Here is a 14879-nt window from a genome sequence, read left to right on the forward strand (position 1 = left end):
AATTGCTCTCTTTGAAGGCGCGTCAAATAAGAAAAAATAACTCATCGTGCGATTACATATACTAAAGTCTGTCTCAAAATAATTTGCAGCTGGAGACAAAAATGGCTGTAACTTTTGATAGAATTCGAATTAAGTTGCGATTTTGTGTAAAAAGATATTCGTGAGTGGAATTATTATCAAGTAAAAAATTTGGAAAATTTGGAAAAAAATAGGAAAAATGAAAATGGAAAATGAAGAAGAAAAAAATCAATTTCTTGTAGAAATGTGGTATAATTACCATTTTCACAGGAGTGATTCTTCAATCTTAGATCATCATCACTGTCAAAAAATTGTTTTAAAATATTCATTCAATCAAAAGATATCAAACAAGTCATTTTTTTGAAAAAATTCATTTCTTTAAGTCATTTTTTTTTACTCCATTGTTTTAAAATTTGCTCGCCTTTTTAGAACTTTGAAAATTTTCTTGAATATCTCATATATTTGTTGTTAAAGGTGAACATGAAAATATGATAATTTTAAAGAAAAACTAAAAATTATGGTTGACAAAGAGAAGAAATTTCTTTTGGCTGTTGATTTTGGGAGTACAAGTTTGGTAGCATGTATCTTTGATTTGAAAACAAACCTTCTTGTCAAGGCTTCCACAAAGGTAAAATTTCTATCACAAAAATAACTATTTGTAGACACGTGATATCAGTGTAGCTTGGGTAAGCATAGACTGGGCTGTTATCATAAAAAATAAGCTTTTCAAATATTTACACATCAATCAATATTCATCTCTAGATTTCCAAAGCTTTAATTCCGTATGGATACTTGTTAAAAAAGTAATGAATCTTTCCAGGTTCCTTACATTCATCTGCCAGAAGGAGGTTTGGAAATCAATCCAGAAGAATTATGGGACGCCTTCGTAAACACCATGAAAAATGCTTTGAAAAGTATAATAAAACTTTCATTTTGAATTAGCTCTTAAGTAAAATACACAAATGGTTGAGATCATTTGCTAATTGAAGTATTCTCTTGTGCCATGGAATTGCCCTGGAATATAAGAAAGCAAATTACTGTTCTGTTAGCAAGTTATTTGTGTTGATGAATAAACCTGAATTTAAGTAAATAATGAGCTAGATTAACTATTATACTCCTTTTTTTCCTTTTCAGAGGCAGAAATCAGTGCATTAAACATAAAGGCTTTTGGTTTTTGTACACAGCGTGGAACCTTCATGCTTTGGAACAAGTAAGGTCTACTTCTCTTGTGCAGGTATTAGAACTGAAGATGAAGCATTGCATGCAACTTCCCATTAGTGTTCTTTAAATATTATCACACTCTTCTTAAGTGATCGTAGTGCAGTGGTAGAGCATCCGGCTACGGTTCGCAAGGTTGTGGGTTCAACTCCCAGCCGAGCCGTAGCAAAGATTCTCAAAATGGTACTTGATGCCTCTCTGCTTGATTCTCAGCAATTAAGAGAAGGATCAAGGGTTAGTGGAGAAATCTAGGCAGAGAGAGTGGTGCCCTCCCCTACCTTTGGGCAGATAACTATCGAAAGAGAAGCCTTCGCAGACTTACTACTAATGCTCTTCTTAGAAAGCTGATAATATTGAACTTCATTCAAAAAAAATAGAATGCAAGGATCTTTTACTGATCATCGTCTTTTAACTTCTCATTCTTACCTTTCTCTATTGAATCATGAATCGTTTTCTTTATTGATTTATTTATTTTCCAGGAATAATGGAGAACCGTACACAAATTTCATAAGTTGGCAAGATAACCGTTGCAGAAATGTCGTTGACAGAATGAATCATTGTTGGACCAAAAAAGTAAAGATACCTATGTTTTATGTTTTATGTTTAACTTCATGTCTTTAATATATAACTCCCGAAATGAATCTGAACTAATTAATACACGCTTTTTTTTTTATAAGAATAACTTCTATAAGAATATCAGGGTGAGATTTCGGGTTTAAATCAATAGACCTATTGTTTAGAACAATAGAAAAATAAGAATAATGCTTACCCTCAACCAAAGTACACTATTCTTATAAAAAAAAAGCGTGTAGTTTAACTTGAATTTTCTTATTCGTCTTATTTTTTAGGCAATAAATGTTTTTGGTACCATCATGTATACTTTGTTACGGCAAACACGCTTCCTTCTTATGAAAGCTATCAACTTTGAAGCCAACCAAGTATGCTAATGTTTTCAAAATTCTAATGGTCATTGTCATTTATTCTCTGATTTACTTTGGTACATACCTTTTTAACTCAAACTGTATAATAGAAAAGTCTCGTTGTTTGTCCTTTCCTTTTGTATGGGTTGACTGAAAGTTGACTTCTAGTGCTAGTAATTATTGTCAGTAACCCTAGATTTACTCAATAGTCCTTAATGTCATATGAGTGAAGATAGAGAGTCTATCACCATATTTCCCTAACACCCTGCCTGGAAGGGCTTGGGATTCGAACACAGTCCCTTGCAGTGCTAGTCTGTGGTTGAAACCTTCACACTACCAATCTTCAGAATGTTAGTGAGATACAGTGATCGCTTTATCCAAATGGTGAGTGAATGTATCCTGAGATTATCGTTCTACATCTGCATAACACTAACAATTGGTAGTGTCAAGGTTTCAACCGCAGACTAGCACTGCAATGGACTGTGTTCGTTTCCCAAGCACTTCCAGGCAGGGTGTTAGGGAAATATGATGATAGACTCTCTACCTTCACTCCTATGATATTCTCTCAACCCGGCTGATAATCGAAGTATCGATTGACGTCAAATGAGCTTAGTAAATTTCCTTTTGTATGGGTTGACTGAAAGTTGCCTTCTAGTGCCAGTAAGCATTGTCAGTAACCCTAGATTTACTCAATAGTCCTTAATGTCATATGAGTGAAGATAGAGAGTCTATCGCCATATTTCCCTAACACCCTGAAGTGGTGTGGAAGTGTTTGGGATTCGAACGCAGTCCATTGTGGTGAAAGTCTGTGGTTGAAACCTTCACACTACCAATCTTCAGAATGTTAGTGAGACACAGTGATCGCTTTATCCAGATGCTGAGTGAATGTATACCGAGTTTATCGTTCTACATTTGCATCTCACTAACATTCTGCCAATTGGTAGTGTCAAGGTTTCGATCACAGACTAGCACTGCAATGGACTATGTTCGAATCCCAAGCCCTTCCAGGCAGGGTGTTAGGGAAATATGATGATAGACTCTCTACCTTCACTCCTATGACATTCTCTCAACCCGGCTGATAATCGAAGTATCGATTGACGTCAAATGAGCTTAGTAAATTTCAAATTGCAGATGTAGAACGATAAAATCGATATACATCTTTAATGTCATTTAAAATTTTCTTCTTTTAAGGCTTCCATGAAATTGATTCATTTCTTTGATGACAATCCTGATGTAAGCTATCAAATATTTTTTTCAAGTGTCTCCTCGATTTTTTGGATGCCCAACATTCTTTTTAAAGTATTTTCCAGGTATTTGTCCTTTCTTTCAGAAAATTGGTTTGAGATATTAGAAGTTTGTTCTTTGAACTATTGTCGATAGCTTCCCCTTTACCCTTATTCATTGTCTAAAACTACTTTATCCATATCAATCTACAGATAAAACAAGCGGCTTATGAAGGGGATGTCTTATTTGGAACGATTGATACATACATTATATGGAGGCTTTCTAAAAGTGAGTTTCATGTCAGCTCATGGCTTTTACACAGGATATCCACCCCCTGTTATGTCTTCTCTGACATTCAATTCCTTTATAGCAACTGATTGGTTGTAATCGAGATATTGGATAAAAAAGGCTCCTAAAGTTACATAATTCTAATGAGACATTGCAGTGTTGCATATCAGACCATGTTCACACGTTACTGTTCCGTTTTGCTCCGGTATGATTTTCGTTACGGATCGAGTGTGTTCATATTGGTTTCGGAACGTTTCGGAGCAAGAAAACGGAGCAGTTCCATTCCGATGAAACAAGTGGAGCAAAACCTTTTCGATCTGTTTTGCTTTGTAACGTCTTCTTTTTTGACGTTTCGAATTTTGACGTTCACACTTGTTTCGGAACCGTTTCGGAGCGGAACTGTAACGTCTTGACATGGTCTCAATCTGCTGGATCACTGACCTCTTTAAACCCTGGACAAAGCAAATCAGAGTTGTTTTTTTTTTTTAAAGTGGTATCCACAGTGTTAGAAATTAACGTCAAACGGTGCTAAAGATTTTGGTTGGCCGGGTCTCCAAGGTCTGTACCTCAGTATGCATCCAAGGTTCTGATGAGAACTCGAAAATGATATCAATGATCTTAGAGGTTCAGTGATCTCCTTTTCAACTATGTTTCAAAGATTTATATCAACCTACAATCCATTGAATCCTTGAACAATTCTTCTTTTCAGGGAAATTACATTTAACAGACATTTCATGTGCAAGTGGAACCGCCATGTTCGACCCTTACCTCGTAAGAATCTGTAATATCACAACTCCATATATAGCATAACAAACTGTTTTACAAACTATTGTAAGAAAAATTTAGAAGTGTGGGGTGTGGAGAGTTTATACTTCGTTCAAACACCAAACTTTTACAAACTTAAAGTTAAATTTTAGGTCCTAGAAGTTTGTTCGTTCGTTCGTCTGTTACCTGCTTTCCTCAGGATTGGCTAATTATTTTGTTATACTCAAGTTATCAATAAAAAGATGGATTGTACTTCGTGGTTTATTTGATTTAAATTACCTGATGCTAGTTAGTAGTCTAACTGAGATGTTCTATAACATGAAACAATATCATACTTTCATAACAGTAAATTAATATAATATAGTAGTATTTTAACCTGATATTTAATACGATACAATACTAATTTCATTATAATACAATAATATAACTTGTAATAACTAACTCTTAAAACTAACCATCTTCCGTAGCGTGAATGGAGTTTGTTATGTCGTATTTTTGATATCCCTCAACAAATGGCGCCCGATGTGATAGACACAAGGTAAATCACTCTTTTGTTTTCATTTTTAAGCGCAAATGGAGTGATATCTGTCCATTGTTGTTTGATGTTTCTTTATCAGTTTTCCCTGAACTGACTGATACGAGGTAGGTCTTCTTTGTGTTGACAGACGTTGTTAAAAGAAACTCGAGGATAATATCCCCCACGGACAAAGACTCCCCAGAAAATTACCTCCTAGAATAAAGTTCAATCTTAACAAATGTACATTAATTCTTTTGGGGGGAGGGCATTGCCCTTATTAAAAGAGAATTTCTCTCTTAGACTAGCTATGTAAGGGTCGAAAACTATCTTTGTGATGGAGAATGAGTGCCCACAAAATGGGAACGGTGTTTTGTATGCGACGGTGTATACAGCAGTCTAGAATAGGAAATAAAAATAAATCAATTCTTCGTTTATTGTGCTTCGGCCACGCCTCGACCGCTCCAAACCATTTCAATTTCAATTTTCAATGTTCTTCTTTTACAGTGGACATATCCTTGACGTACCTGAAGAAATATTTGGCGCTTCATTCCCTTTAACGTCTGTTGTAAGTATCCCTTTTCTTCACATTTTGTTTTCTCAAAAGGTGTAAGGTTCCCTTTTCTTCACATTTTGTACGCTCAAAAGGTGTAAGATTCTGTTTCCTTCACATTTTGTTTTCTCAAAAGGTGTAAGGTTCCCTTTTCTTCACATTTTGTTTTCTCAAAAGGTGTAAGGTTCCCTTTACTTCACATTTTGTTTTCTCAAAAGGTGTAAGGTTCCCTTTTCTTCACAATTTGTTTTCTCTAAAGGTGTAAGGTTCCCTTTTCTTTACATTTCGTTTTCTCAAAAGGTGTAAGGTTCCCTTTACTTCACATTTTGTTTTTTCAAAAGGTGTAAGGTTCCCTTTACTTCACATTTTGTTTTCTCAAAAGGTGTAAGGTTCCCTTTTCTTTACATTTCGTTTTCTCAAAAGGTGTAAGGTTCCCTTTACTTCACATTTTGTTTTTTCAAAAGGTGTAAGGTTCCCTTTACTTCACATTTTGTTTTCTCAAAAGGTGTAAGGTTCCCTTTTCTTTACATTTCGTTTTCTCAAAAGGTGTAAGGTTCCCTTTACTTCACATTTTGTTTTCTCAAAAGGTGTAAGGTTCCCTTTTCTTTACATTTCGTTTTCTCAAAAGGTGTAAGATTCTGTTTCCTTCACATTTTGTTTTCTCAAAAGGTGTAAGGCTCTCTTTTCTTTACATTTCGTTTTCTACAAAGGTGTAAGGTTCCCTTTACTTCACATTTTGTTTTCTCAAAAGGTGTAAGGTTCCTTTTTCTTCACATTTTGTTTTCTCAAAAGGTGTAAGGTTCCATTTTCTTCACATTTTGTTTTCTCAAAAGGTGTAAGGTTCCCTTTTCTTTACATTTTGTTTCTCAAAAGGTGTAAGGTTCCCTTTCCTTTACATTTTGTTTTCTCAAAAGTTGTAAGGTTCCCTTTACTTCACATTTTGTTTTCTCAAAAAATGTAAGATTCCCTTTTCTTCACATTTTTTGTTTTGTCAAAAGTTGTAAGGTTCCCTTTACTTCACATTTTGTTTTCTCAAAAGGTGTAAGGTTCCCTTTACTTCACATTTTGTTTTCTCAAAAGGTGTAAGGTTCCCTTTCCTTCACATTTTGTTTTCTCAAAAGGTGTAAGGTTCCCTTTTCTTCACATTTTGTTTTCTCAAAAGATGTAAGGTTCCCTTTCCTTCACATTTCGTTTTCTCAAAAGGTGTAAGGTTCACTTTCCTTCACATTTCGTTTTCTCAAAAGGTGTAAGGTTCGTATGCTTGTAAAGATTTTGTAATTTTTTACTGGAACCTCAGTAAACTCGAATGTTTTTTTATTTTTTACACCCTCACCACTAGGCTTGAGAGATTTTAGACTCTTTGTTTTTTGTTGATAGAGTTTCTACATTAATTTCAAAAGCCATTTTTTGCCTTGCTGTGGAAATTTGAAAAACAAATAACTGATGATATGATACTTCTTTAGGTAGCAGACACACAAGCCACCGTGTTTGGATTGAACGGTTTCAATGCGGGTGACGCGTGTGCCGTGTTGGGAACTGGGTCCTTCTTAATGGTCAATACTGGAAATTACTGCCACGCCTCCGTTAAAGGTTTGACCTTTTATACCTCGGTTATTTTTCAGCGTTTTTCAACTTCGATGCCGTAAATATGTTCTTCTGACTTTCATGGTGACTTTTACTGTCCGCGTAAATCTCGTTAGATTTGTTGACCCCATCTTTCAAATACGATGCGTGTTTCATAACTAACTTTAAAAAATACGAAAGGTTATCCAGCCTTTGTGAAAATTGATTATTTTCAATGTTTTTGTGCCACTTCTGTCTTCTGAAGCTCTGCAAAAAAGGGTATTATTCTTGATAAAATTTTCAGGCTTTTCCTTTTAGGAATATGAAGATCATTTATGTCTTTGACTGCCAAATATCTAGAAACTGCTCAAACATTTCTTCCATTTCACTGCAACCGAACAACAAAGGTGTTTCTCTTGAACCAACCAAAAAAATCAATTTGTTTTTCACCTTTAAGGAGTTTATCCACAAATCGGTTGGCAGATCAAGGATGAAGTAGCACTTATTTGTGAAGGGAATATCACTGGTATCGCGCCCTCCATTGAATGGGCACGAGAAATCGGTTTGTTGACTCGTTTGTTTGTTTGCTTTGATTGAGGGGAAACAACCGCCCTATTAGATTAATAGCATAGTGCACTTTTGAGGACGACAGAGTAACTAAAGCGACGAAGCGACTTGAAATAACCCGCAGTTTGACCTGCAAAATCGAGGACGATAAAAGTGCTTGTTTGCCGTTGTCTTCAGTTGTTCAGGATCTGGACAAATTAAAAGCTAACCGTCTCCGTCGCAGAAAAACACAGATACATAAACTCCCTAAAAGTTTTTGTTGAGTGCGGCCTTGACAAAGCCATTAAATAACTACTTCCAACAAGCAGCCGCTGCTCATAATTTCTTTTTAGACCTACCACGGAGGTCCTTTAGATTAACTGATGTTCGTCTATTCGTCTGCTTTTCTCGGGATTGGCTCATTAGTTTTTCTGATTTTTTGCACAGTGATGCAAAATGGGGATTCCCAAAAAGTGCTAGTTTTTTATAATTTTTTGGGCTGCTCACGACACTTTCTTACTTTATTGCTATTTGTACTATTTTTATCTGATTCTCATCATCAGGTAGTTTTTTTACCATGAAGAATCTCTCTCACTGGGAAGATGTTTTATGAAAGCTGAATTAAGGATATTAGGGGATAAAAGCTGAAAAGAATTCTTTATTTATGTTTTTCTTTTTTGTAGGTCTTTATGAAAATGTCAACGAACTTTCAGATTTCGTCAAAACAGTAGAAGGTTTGTTCACTCTGTCTTTCAATAGTATTGTAGATTTCCTGTGAAAGTGTTCCCAGTTTTCAAGTCGACTAGTCCTCCGTGTTTTAATCTGTTTTACGTCAGATTTTCGAAGGTTTCAAATTTCAAAACATTCGAATCCCGCTGTTAACAACCAGATAAGAAAACGAAATGGTGGCATAGTCAGCTCTTAAGCTAGACACACTTAATTTGAAGTTCGGTTCAGTCAAAGATCAGCGGCAAAAAACTACAAGCCTTCAATTGCTCAAATCACTAGATCTGGCTTTCTGCTTTTGACTGAACTTTGCTTTGAAACAACCCGACGATGCACTCAGATAGTGAATACAAAGCCTGTCTATTATAAAAAATAAGCGGTATTTCAACGAAAATATTTTCTGCATGTCCTCAAGATTTCTCTCTTGTACAGGAACTGACGGCATGTACTTCATCCCAGCGTTCAACGGCCTATCGGTAAGATAACAAACCTTTACATTTCTTGATTCTCAAATGGTTAGAATGCGTCTCCAAACCATTGATCAATTATTTTTTGTACAGATTTTTTAAATATACAGCTTTAAAAGTGACATAAAATCTATAACTTGGGACTTAGGCTATAATTTTGGTATTATTAGGAAGCTGTTTTTCTCTAAACGTACACGGGTATTGTCTCTTTATATCCAGTGTCCAGCCGTGAGCTAATAAGCAAAAGTTTAGGCATTGGTACTTAGACCTATACTGCGCCCGTCGTGTATACAGGCATGACGCACGGTACGGTACGGTACGGCAGTCGTCGTACCAAATTTTCACAAAATTTTTCTTTTCGTCGGTAAAATCGCTTAAATTTCTTCATTCGCCCTACCAGATTTAAAAAGCTTCCGTCTTTCTTGGTATATATCATGTTAGTTTAATCCAGTTTTCATACGTGATCTTTGTTATCTGAACCTAACCCTTCAGGCCCGAAAACATATATAATCCGTCTGAAAAACATGTATTTTTACTGGATATACTTAACAATTTAGGTCATTGCTCCTGACCATTTAAAATTTATAGGAGTATAAACCGACAACTTAGAGAATGGCACCTTTAACCCTTTAAGTGCCAATGTCGTATATATCAGACATAGGCTATGTAGGAGGGCGAAGCCCTCCTGTAATGCCCAGTTTGAGTTAGAAATCGTCATTTTCGGTCTAACTCGTAGGAATTGGATTGGGCTTCATGGTCAAGCAAAAAAAAAGTGAGTCTTTTCAGCGAGATTTTAAGCTAAAAAGTAAAAAAAATTGCAAAAATTTGACAAAAATCCACTTTTTTAAGATTTTCACCGTTTATTGACCATTTTTGGTCAACGAGTGAGCCAAGAACCTTCAAATTTGGCCCTGATTTACTTGATTCTGTCCTCGAACGAATTAATTTGAAGTTTTACCACTGGCCACCTTTCAATAATTCAGGCAGATCCGCGCAGCGGGCCTAAATCGGGCGGCGCTGAAGGTGCCTAAAAGAAAGAGGAGACTCTAAGCTATCCAACGGGCTATAAACGAGCTTCTAATTCCTTCTAGATTCGGAGATATAAGCTTTTAAAAAACTTAGAAGAAAATGACCGTGGCACTTAATTAATAGATTAGTTAATAGACTAGTTAATTAGTTAATAGACTTTAAAAAGCAATAGACTTTTATGTCACTTTTACATCTTTTATATCATTTGTGAAAATTCAAAACAAGTGAGGTAAATCAATGCCATAAGTTTCAATGTTCGATTAGTTAAAGGACTAGATATATATCATATAAAATTTTAAAGGTTATCTTTTATTTATTAAAAAGCTAAAAAGTTTATCACTCTCAGTTTCGTGCTCCCACACTAATCATATGATGAACAGAAATGATTGAAAAAATTTAAAATTCGACGAAAAAGTTAAAGATTTTATTTTTACATAAGTGTTCCTGTTTCATATCAGACACATATTTCATATCAGGACAGTGTCTTGCTATTGTTATATTATGCTGATATAAGCAAAAAATGTTTTTTTTCCTCTTTCTGATCAATCTTGCTCCACATCCGTGTCAATCCAATATGAAAAGCTTGTGAATTAAAATTGATGAGTAAGCAAACTATATCTTTCTTATTTAAAAACAAAACCTTTAAAAAATAACTTTATAATTGGTGCAATAAAACTAGGCAATAAAAACAATGATGAAAGCATTAAAAAGTTTAAAAAAATTTAAACAAATCTTGTTCTCCGATTTCAGGCACCGTATCGAGATCCATTCGCTTGCACCGGGTTCATTGGGATCAAAAGGAATGGAACCAAAGTGCAAATGGCTCGAGCAGTCTGTGAAGGAATCGCTTTCAGGTAGCTTTTCATTTCTTTTTTTTTTACAGACACCCAAAAGTATAGACACTCTTTGTTTAAAATCGGAAATAAAGAGAGTTCTTCGTGGAAAATCTATGAGCTGTACGTTAGAAATGGGAGGAGGGATGAAGATTTTGAACTCTGAAAATTTTGAAAATGGGAGGAATCCTTCTACCAGTTTGTTCGTTAAGTAAGGTCGTCTCATTAAAGACCTAACCAGTTGAAATAAAACGATGAATGACACTGCATTAATATTTATAATCAAAAATAAACTCTTTATCTCAAACTCGAACTTCAAAGATGTAATTCAAATGAAATCTAGTGATTCGATTATTTTGAATCCTTTTTTCTTCAGGTTTTTAGAGATGTATAATGTGATGCGAGAGGAAACACACATCCCTTTTGAGCCCGTCATCCGGTATGATATCCTCATATAGTTTGTTCTTATAAAAAGCTTATAATAGCGAAAAGATCATCGTGATTGCATGGCCGTTGTGACTTACTTTGAAAAAGATTTTCGTGCGATCATGTTATAGCATTTTGGTTTGCATTTGTGGTAGATTAGAAAGCCATGAGATTTGATAAACAACATTGACGTCATCGGAAGTGTTTTTACTAGGAACACACTATCCAGATTTCTTATAATGGATTTTCCTAACTGTACAAAGTAACTTAAATGAAGTGAGTTCAAACTTCATCCCATCTGGGGGGTTTAAACTCGATGCGTCAAAGTCAACTTAAAAGGATTGGTAAGAATATTCAATTTTCGAACAAATTGATATAAAAACATCAAATTTTTTTTCTTCTTCTTGATAGGTTATGTGGCGGTATCTCGAAGAATGATTTTATAATGGAGTTGATCAGCTCATTAGCAGATTGTACCATTGAAAGAGCTTATAACCATGATACTTCATGTCTTGGTGCTGCTTGTCTGGCTGGTCTTGCTGCAGGTACATTTCATTGGTATCATATCTATCCTGAAATCTCTTTACGTTATCCTTTTATTTGTAATCTTTTTTCATCTTTTTTAACCGTTTCTCTTCACTTGTGTCATGGGAGGCGGTCTGCCCGATGGCGTGATTTGAGGCTTTTTACTAGCTTAATAGAGTGATTCCACTTTTTGGAATGATGCGTAATGCGGCAAAAGCATTTTCGTTATTTTGGCGTGGTCCATCACGTGGTCCATCACGTGGTCCATCACGTGAAAAGGTTTGGGCTCTTATAAGAATCCTTTTTGGTCAAAGTTTTTTCAGAAGAACCAACCAACTAAATTGCCAATATATTACCGAGGCAGTTCGCTACATGTAAAAAAAACATGGTCATTTTTGGAGGCCCCAAAACGCTTTAAGTGATGATGTGGTCGAGGCTTCATTCTAGATTGGTGTGGTGTGCGATATGGTGAAAGACTTCAAGCTTGATGTGGCCTTTTCGACCGTGGCCGCCAATTGCTGCGTGGGTATTTTTTTGTCCGCTTTATCCCACTAAAACCGTTGCAGTCCTTTTTTCGCACTTAAAGACAATAGCAAAATGTGTCAAAAAAGGATGGGATCGAGCTTAAGGGGGGTGATTAAATAATTAGGTGGCACGCGCCTGACCGCGCGACGTGACTACGGTCGAAAAAGTGTATTTGGGCCTTCTTTTACTTATTTTTTGTGTTGGTCGGGTTGCTGTCGGGAAGGGGTCGGGCTCTTTTACAAATCGTATAACTCAGATTTTATCTGAAAAGCCGATTTTTTCCTTGGGTCAACCAAATGGATTGCCAATGTGTGCCCTTCGCTTCAAATGAAAAGAAAATCATCGTTTATTTCTTAGGTGTGTGGAAAGATAAAGAAGAAATGATGCAACACACACAAAAACCGACCATCATCAAACCCGATCCTATCTTGAAACAGAGGTATCTACCCATCTATAAAGAGTGGAAAACAGCTGCCAAAAGATGTCTCAAATGGTACACCTGATGATGGTGGAAGCGAGGCTTGATATACATGCAAATGAGGCTGGTTATACGAGGTTTGTCATGTTTAGGTCTTTAGATAACTTACGGAGTATGTATATATGGAATATATATTTTTCAAGCTGTGTTTTTTACAATCCAAGTATATTCAAGTAATTAGTGCAATATTCAACATGTAGACATCTTTTTTGTAATTGTGACTTTCCATTAGCAAGAGGTTGCTACTCAGCACACCTACTTTCGAATGTGTCGGGTAGAGTTTCAATGAAGGGAACCATGGGTCATTATCAAGGAGTTGCTACTCAGCACACCAACTTTCGAATGTGTCGGGTAGAGTTTCAATGAAGGGAAGTATTTCAATATGTGAAAGTCACGATAGCTTTGATGTCATTCAATATCAATGTAATAATAGCTAGTGAGGCTTTATTTATATTTGATAACTCATGCAATCATACTCCTGTGTAATGATATCGAGTTGTGAGTTTTTTGACATTCATATCAGAAGAGCTGGAGTGGCTTTGTTTGTAGTTTGACTGTAAGGTGTCTTCTTTTAAATTTGTACACAAGCTTCAAAGTGTGTTGCCAAGGTCTCAGAACCTCCTTTTTCTCATCACATAAATGGGCCCCCAGCGGTTTGCGTGAATGCGTGAATGGGCTTTTTCACATGCGTGAATGCGTGAATTAGAAAACTTCGCTTGAACAGAAGTTGGAAAAGAATTTGCCTGATTACCTGAACTGAAGGTCTCTTGGGGGGGGGGGGGGTTGGCTCATAAATGCTGCATAGGAAGATTTATAACATCACTTCTCGTCCAATGGGTATAATGGACTGTTCCATAAAATTTCCATTTTATAGGGGTTGGACAAACCTTTTCAAGTGAAAACAAATTTCTTGGAAAAGTGTAGATACTCCCTAGAAATGGCAAAACTTGCAAAAGAACCCTTGGAAAAAATTATTTTCATGTCTTAAAGTGAGGGTGGACGATGAACTAAAATCAGTTTTTCACCCCTTGGAAATTCAAGAATAACTTTTTACCCCCTGGAAAAATTTAAAACCAATTCTTTAAACCCCTGGAAATTTTTCTCGGACTACCCCCTGGAAATGTTCGTCCACCCCCCTGTATGGTCGTAAAATGGAATGGCCCAATAATCTATGGGTATTATATCTTATTAGGAATTTTAAGAAAATTATATTATGATGTATTATATTTTTTGGCTATCATTCAATATTTATATTTTTATAAAATTTGGAATTTTTCTTTTTCTTTTATTTGGGAATTTATACATAGTAATAGGAAGGTTCGGAATATTTTCATTTTAGGAGTAGGTTTTTGTCATTTCTATGACCAAATCATTAAAAGAATTTTTTATTTAGAATATGAGAATTTCACTAAATCGTTGATGAGATCAGGTCCATTATTTTTATATTGAATGATATTTTTTATATTCACTGTAAATTTTTTACATCACACCCAGAGGCGCTATAAGTAGGTGAAATTCTTTAATTTTTGTCCTATTAAAATAATTTTCATTTTCTTTTTAAATTTTAGTGGTTTTCGAATTTATCAAAATTTTCAATCTTTCTTTATCGAACAACGTTTTTGAAAGTTTAAAGAATTCATTTTGATTGATCAAGCAGTTCACTGCGGGGACACTATTTATTTTCATGTTTTCTCACCCGTGATTCCCTTGTTGCTTGTAATACACCCTTTTTTATGGAATGTGAGTAGCTCCTCCATTTAGAGACATCATATGGAACAAGTTGGAGCTCTATACTGCAAAGAGAGGACGATCTATTATTTTTGTATTTTAGGAGAGTGAGGATTCTCTTGTGTCGCTGAGGTCGCTTTTGAGTTGCGAGTAGTCCAAAATAACCATGAGTTGTTGTGGTTAAGAGATTTTCAGAGAAGGAGTTGAATGTTGTCGCGCGGGAGAGGCTGGCCGGTCCTCTCCTGGCACGATAAGCGAATATTTATTTTTATGCCCCAGGCTTTGAGATCTGACCCGCCGTTAGAAGACGGGGAGGACTAGAATGTACAGTGGAATTCAGAGTGACAGTAGAGCAAAGTAGACATTAGTTTTTCTTCAATACATGTTTCACATAAATAGTTTCATTAAGATAAATAACATTCAGCTTATGATAAATTAATACTTCTCTATATACATATGTCTGTGTCCAGACGTTGTCGATATCTCGAGATAGCGACTTGGCTCCTAGTGATTACCTTCTGACCTACGGTTCG

The 14879-nt window shown here is 35.7% G+C and overlaps 1 protein-coding gene across 2 annotated transcripts; it reads left to right on the plus strand.

Moving 5' to 3' along the window:
• Positions 1–491: 491 nt before the first annotated feature.
• LOC136808363 (putative glycerol kinase 5) lies at positions 492–13390 on the plus strand. 2 transcript variants are annotated; one of them, XM_067064895.1, is made up of 18 exons: positions 492–646; positions 839–932; positions 1153–1228; positions 1716–1809; positions 2085–2174; positions 3348–3389; positions 3593–3668; positions 4378–4439; positions 4901–4971; positions 5455–5515; positions 6964–7090; positions 7521–7625; positions 8293–8343; positions 8768–8811; positions 10582–10685; positions 11041–11103; positions 11502–11635; positions 12498–13390. In XM_067064895.1, the coding sequence occupies exons 1-18, from the start codon at positions 536–538 to the stop codon at positions 12641–12643; spliced, it is 1551 nt and encodes a 516-aa protein (XP_066920996.1). In that variant the 5' UTR covers positions 492–535; the 3' UTR covers positions 12644–13390. The 2 variants fall into 2 exon arrangements, with proteins under 2 accessions (XP_066920996.1, XP_066920995.1); XM_067064894.1 differs by lacking the exon at positions 4901–4971 and adding an exon at positions 5002–5075.
• Positions 13391–14879: the final 1489 nt, after the last annotated feature.

The sequence above is a fragment of the Clytia hemisphaerica genome, unplaced genomic scaffold (assembly GCF_902728285.1).
Source record: "Clytia hemisphaerica strain Z4C2 unplaced genomic scaffold, Clytia hemisphaerica genome assembly, whole genome shotgun sequence".
NCBI classification, from domain to species: Eukaryota; Metazoa; Cnidaria; class Hydrozoa; order Leptothecata; family Clytiidae; genus Clytia; species Clytia hemisphaerica.

Bases quoted from the DNA above. Each gene is read 5' to 3' on its own strand.
- LOC136808363 (XM_067064894.1), top strand. From the start codon at position 536: ATGGTTGACAAAGAGAAGAAATTTCTTTTGGCTGTTGATTTTGGGAGT. The intron at 647-838 runs GTAAAATTTCTA...GAATCTTTCCAG, and splicing joins TTGTCAAGGCTTCCACAAAG to GTTCCTTACATTCATCTGCC. The intron at 5,516-6,963 runs GTAAGTATCCCT...ATACTTCTTTAG, and splicing joins CATTCCCTTTAACGTCTGTT to GTAGCAGACACACAAGCCAC.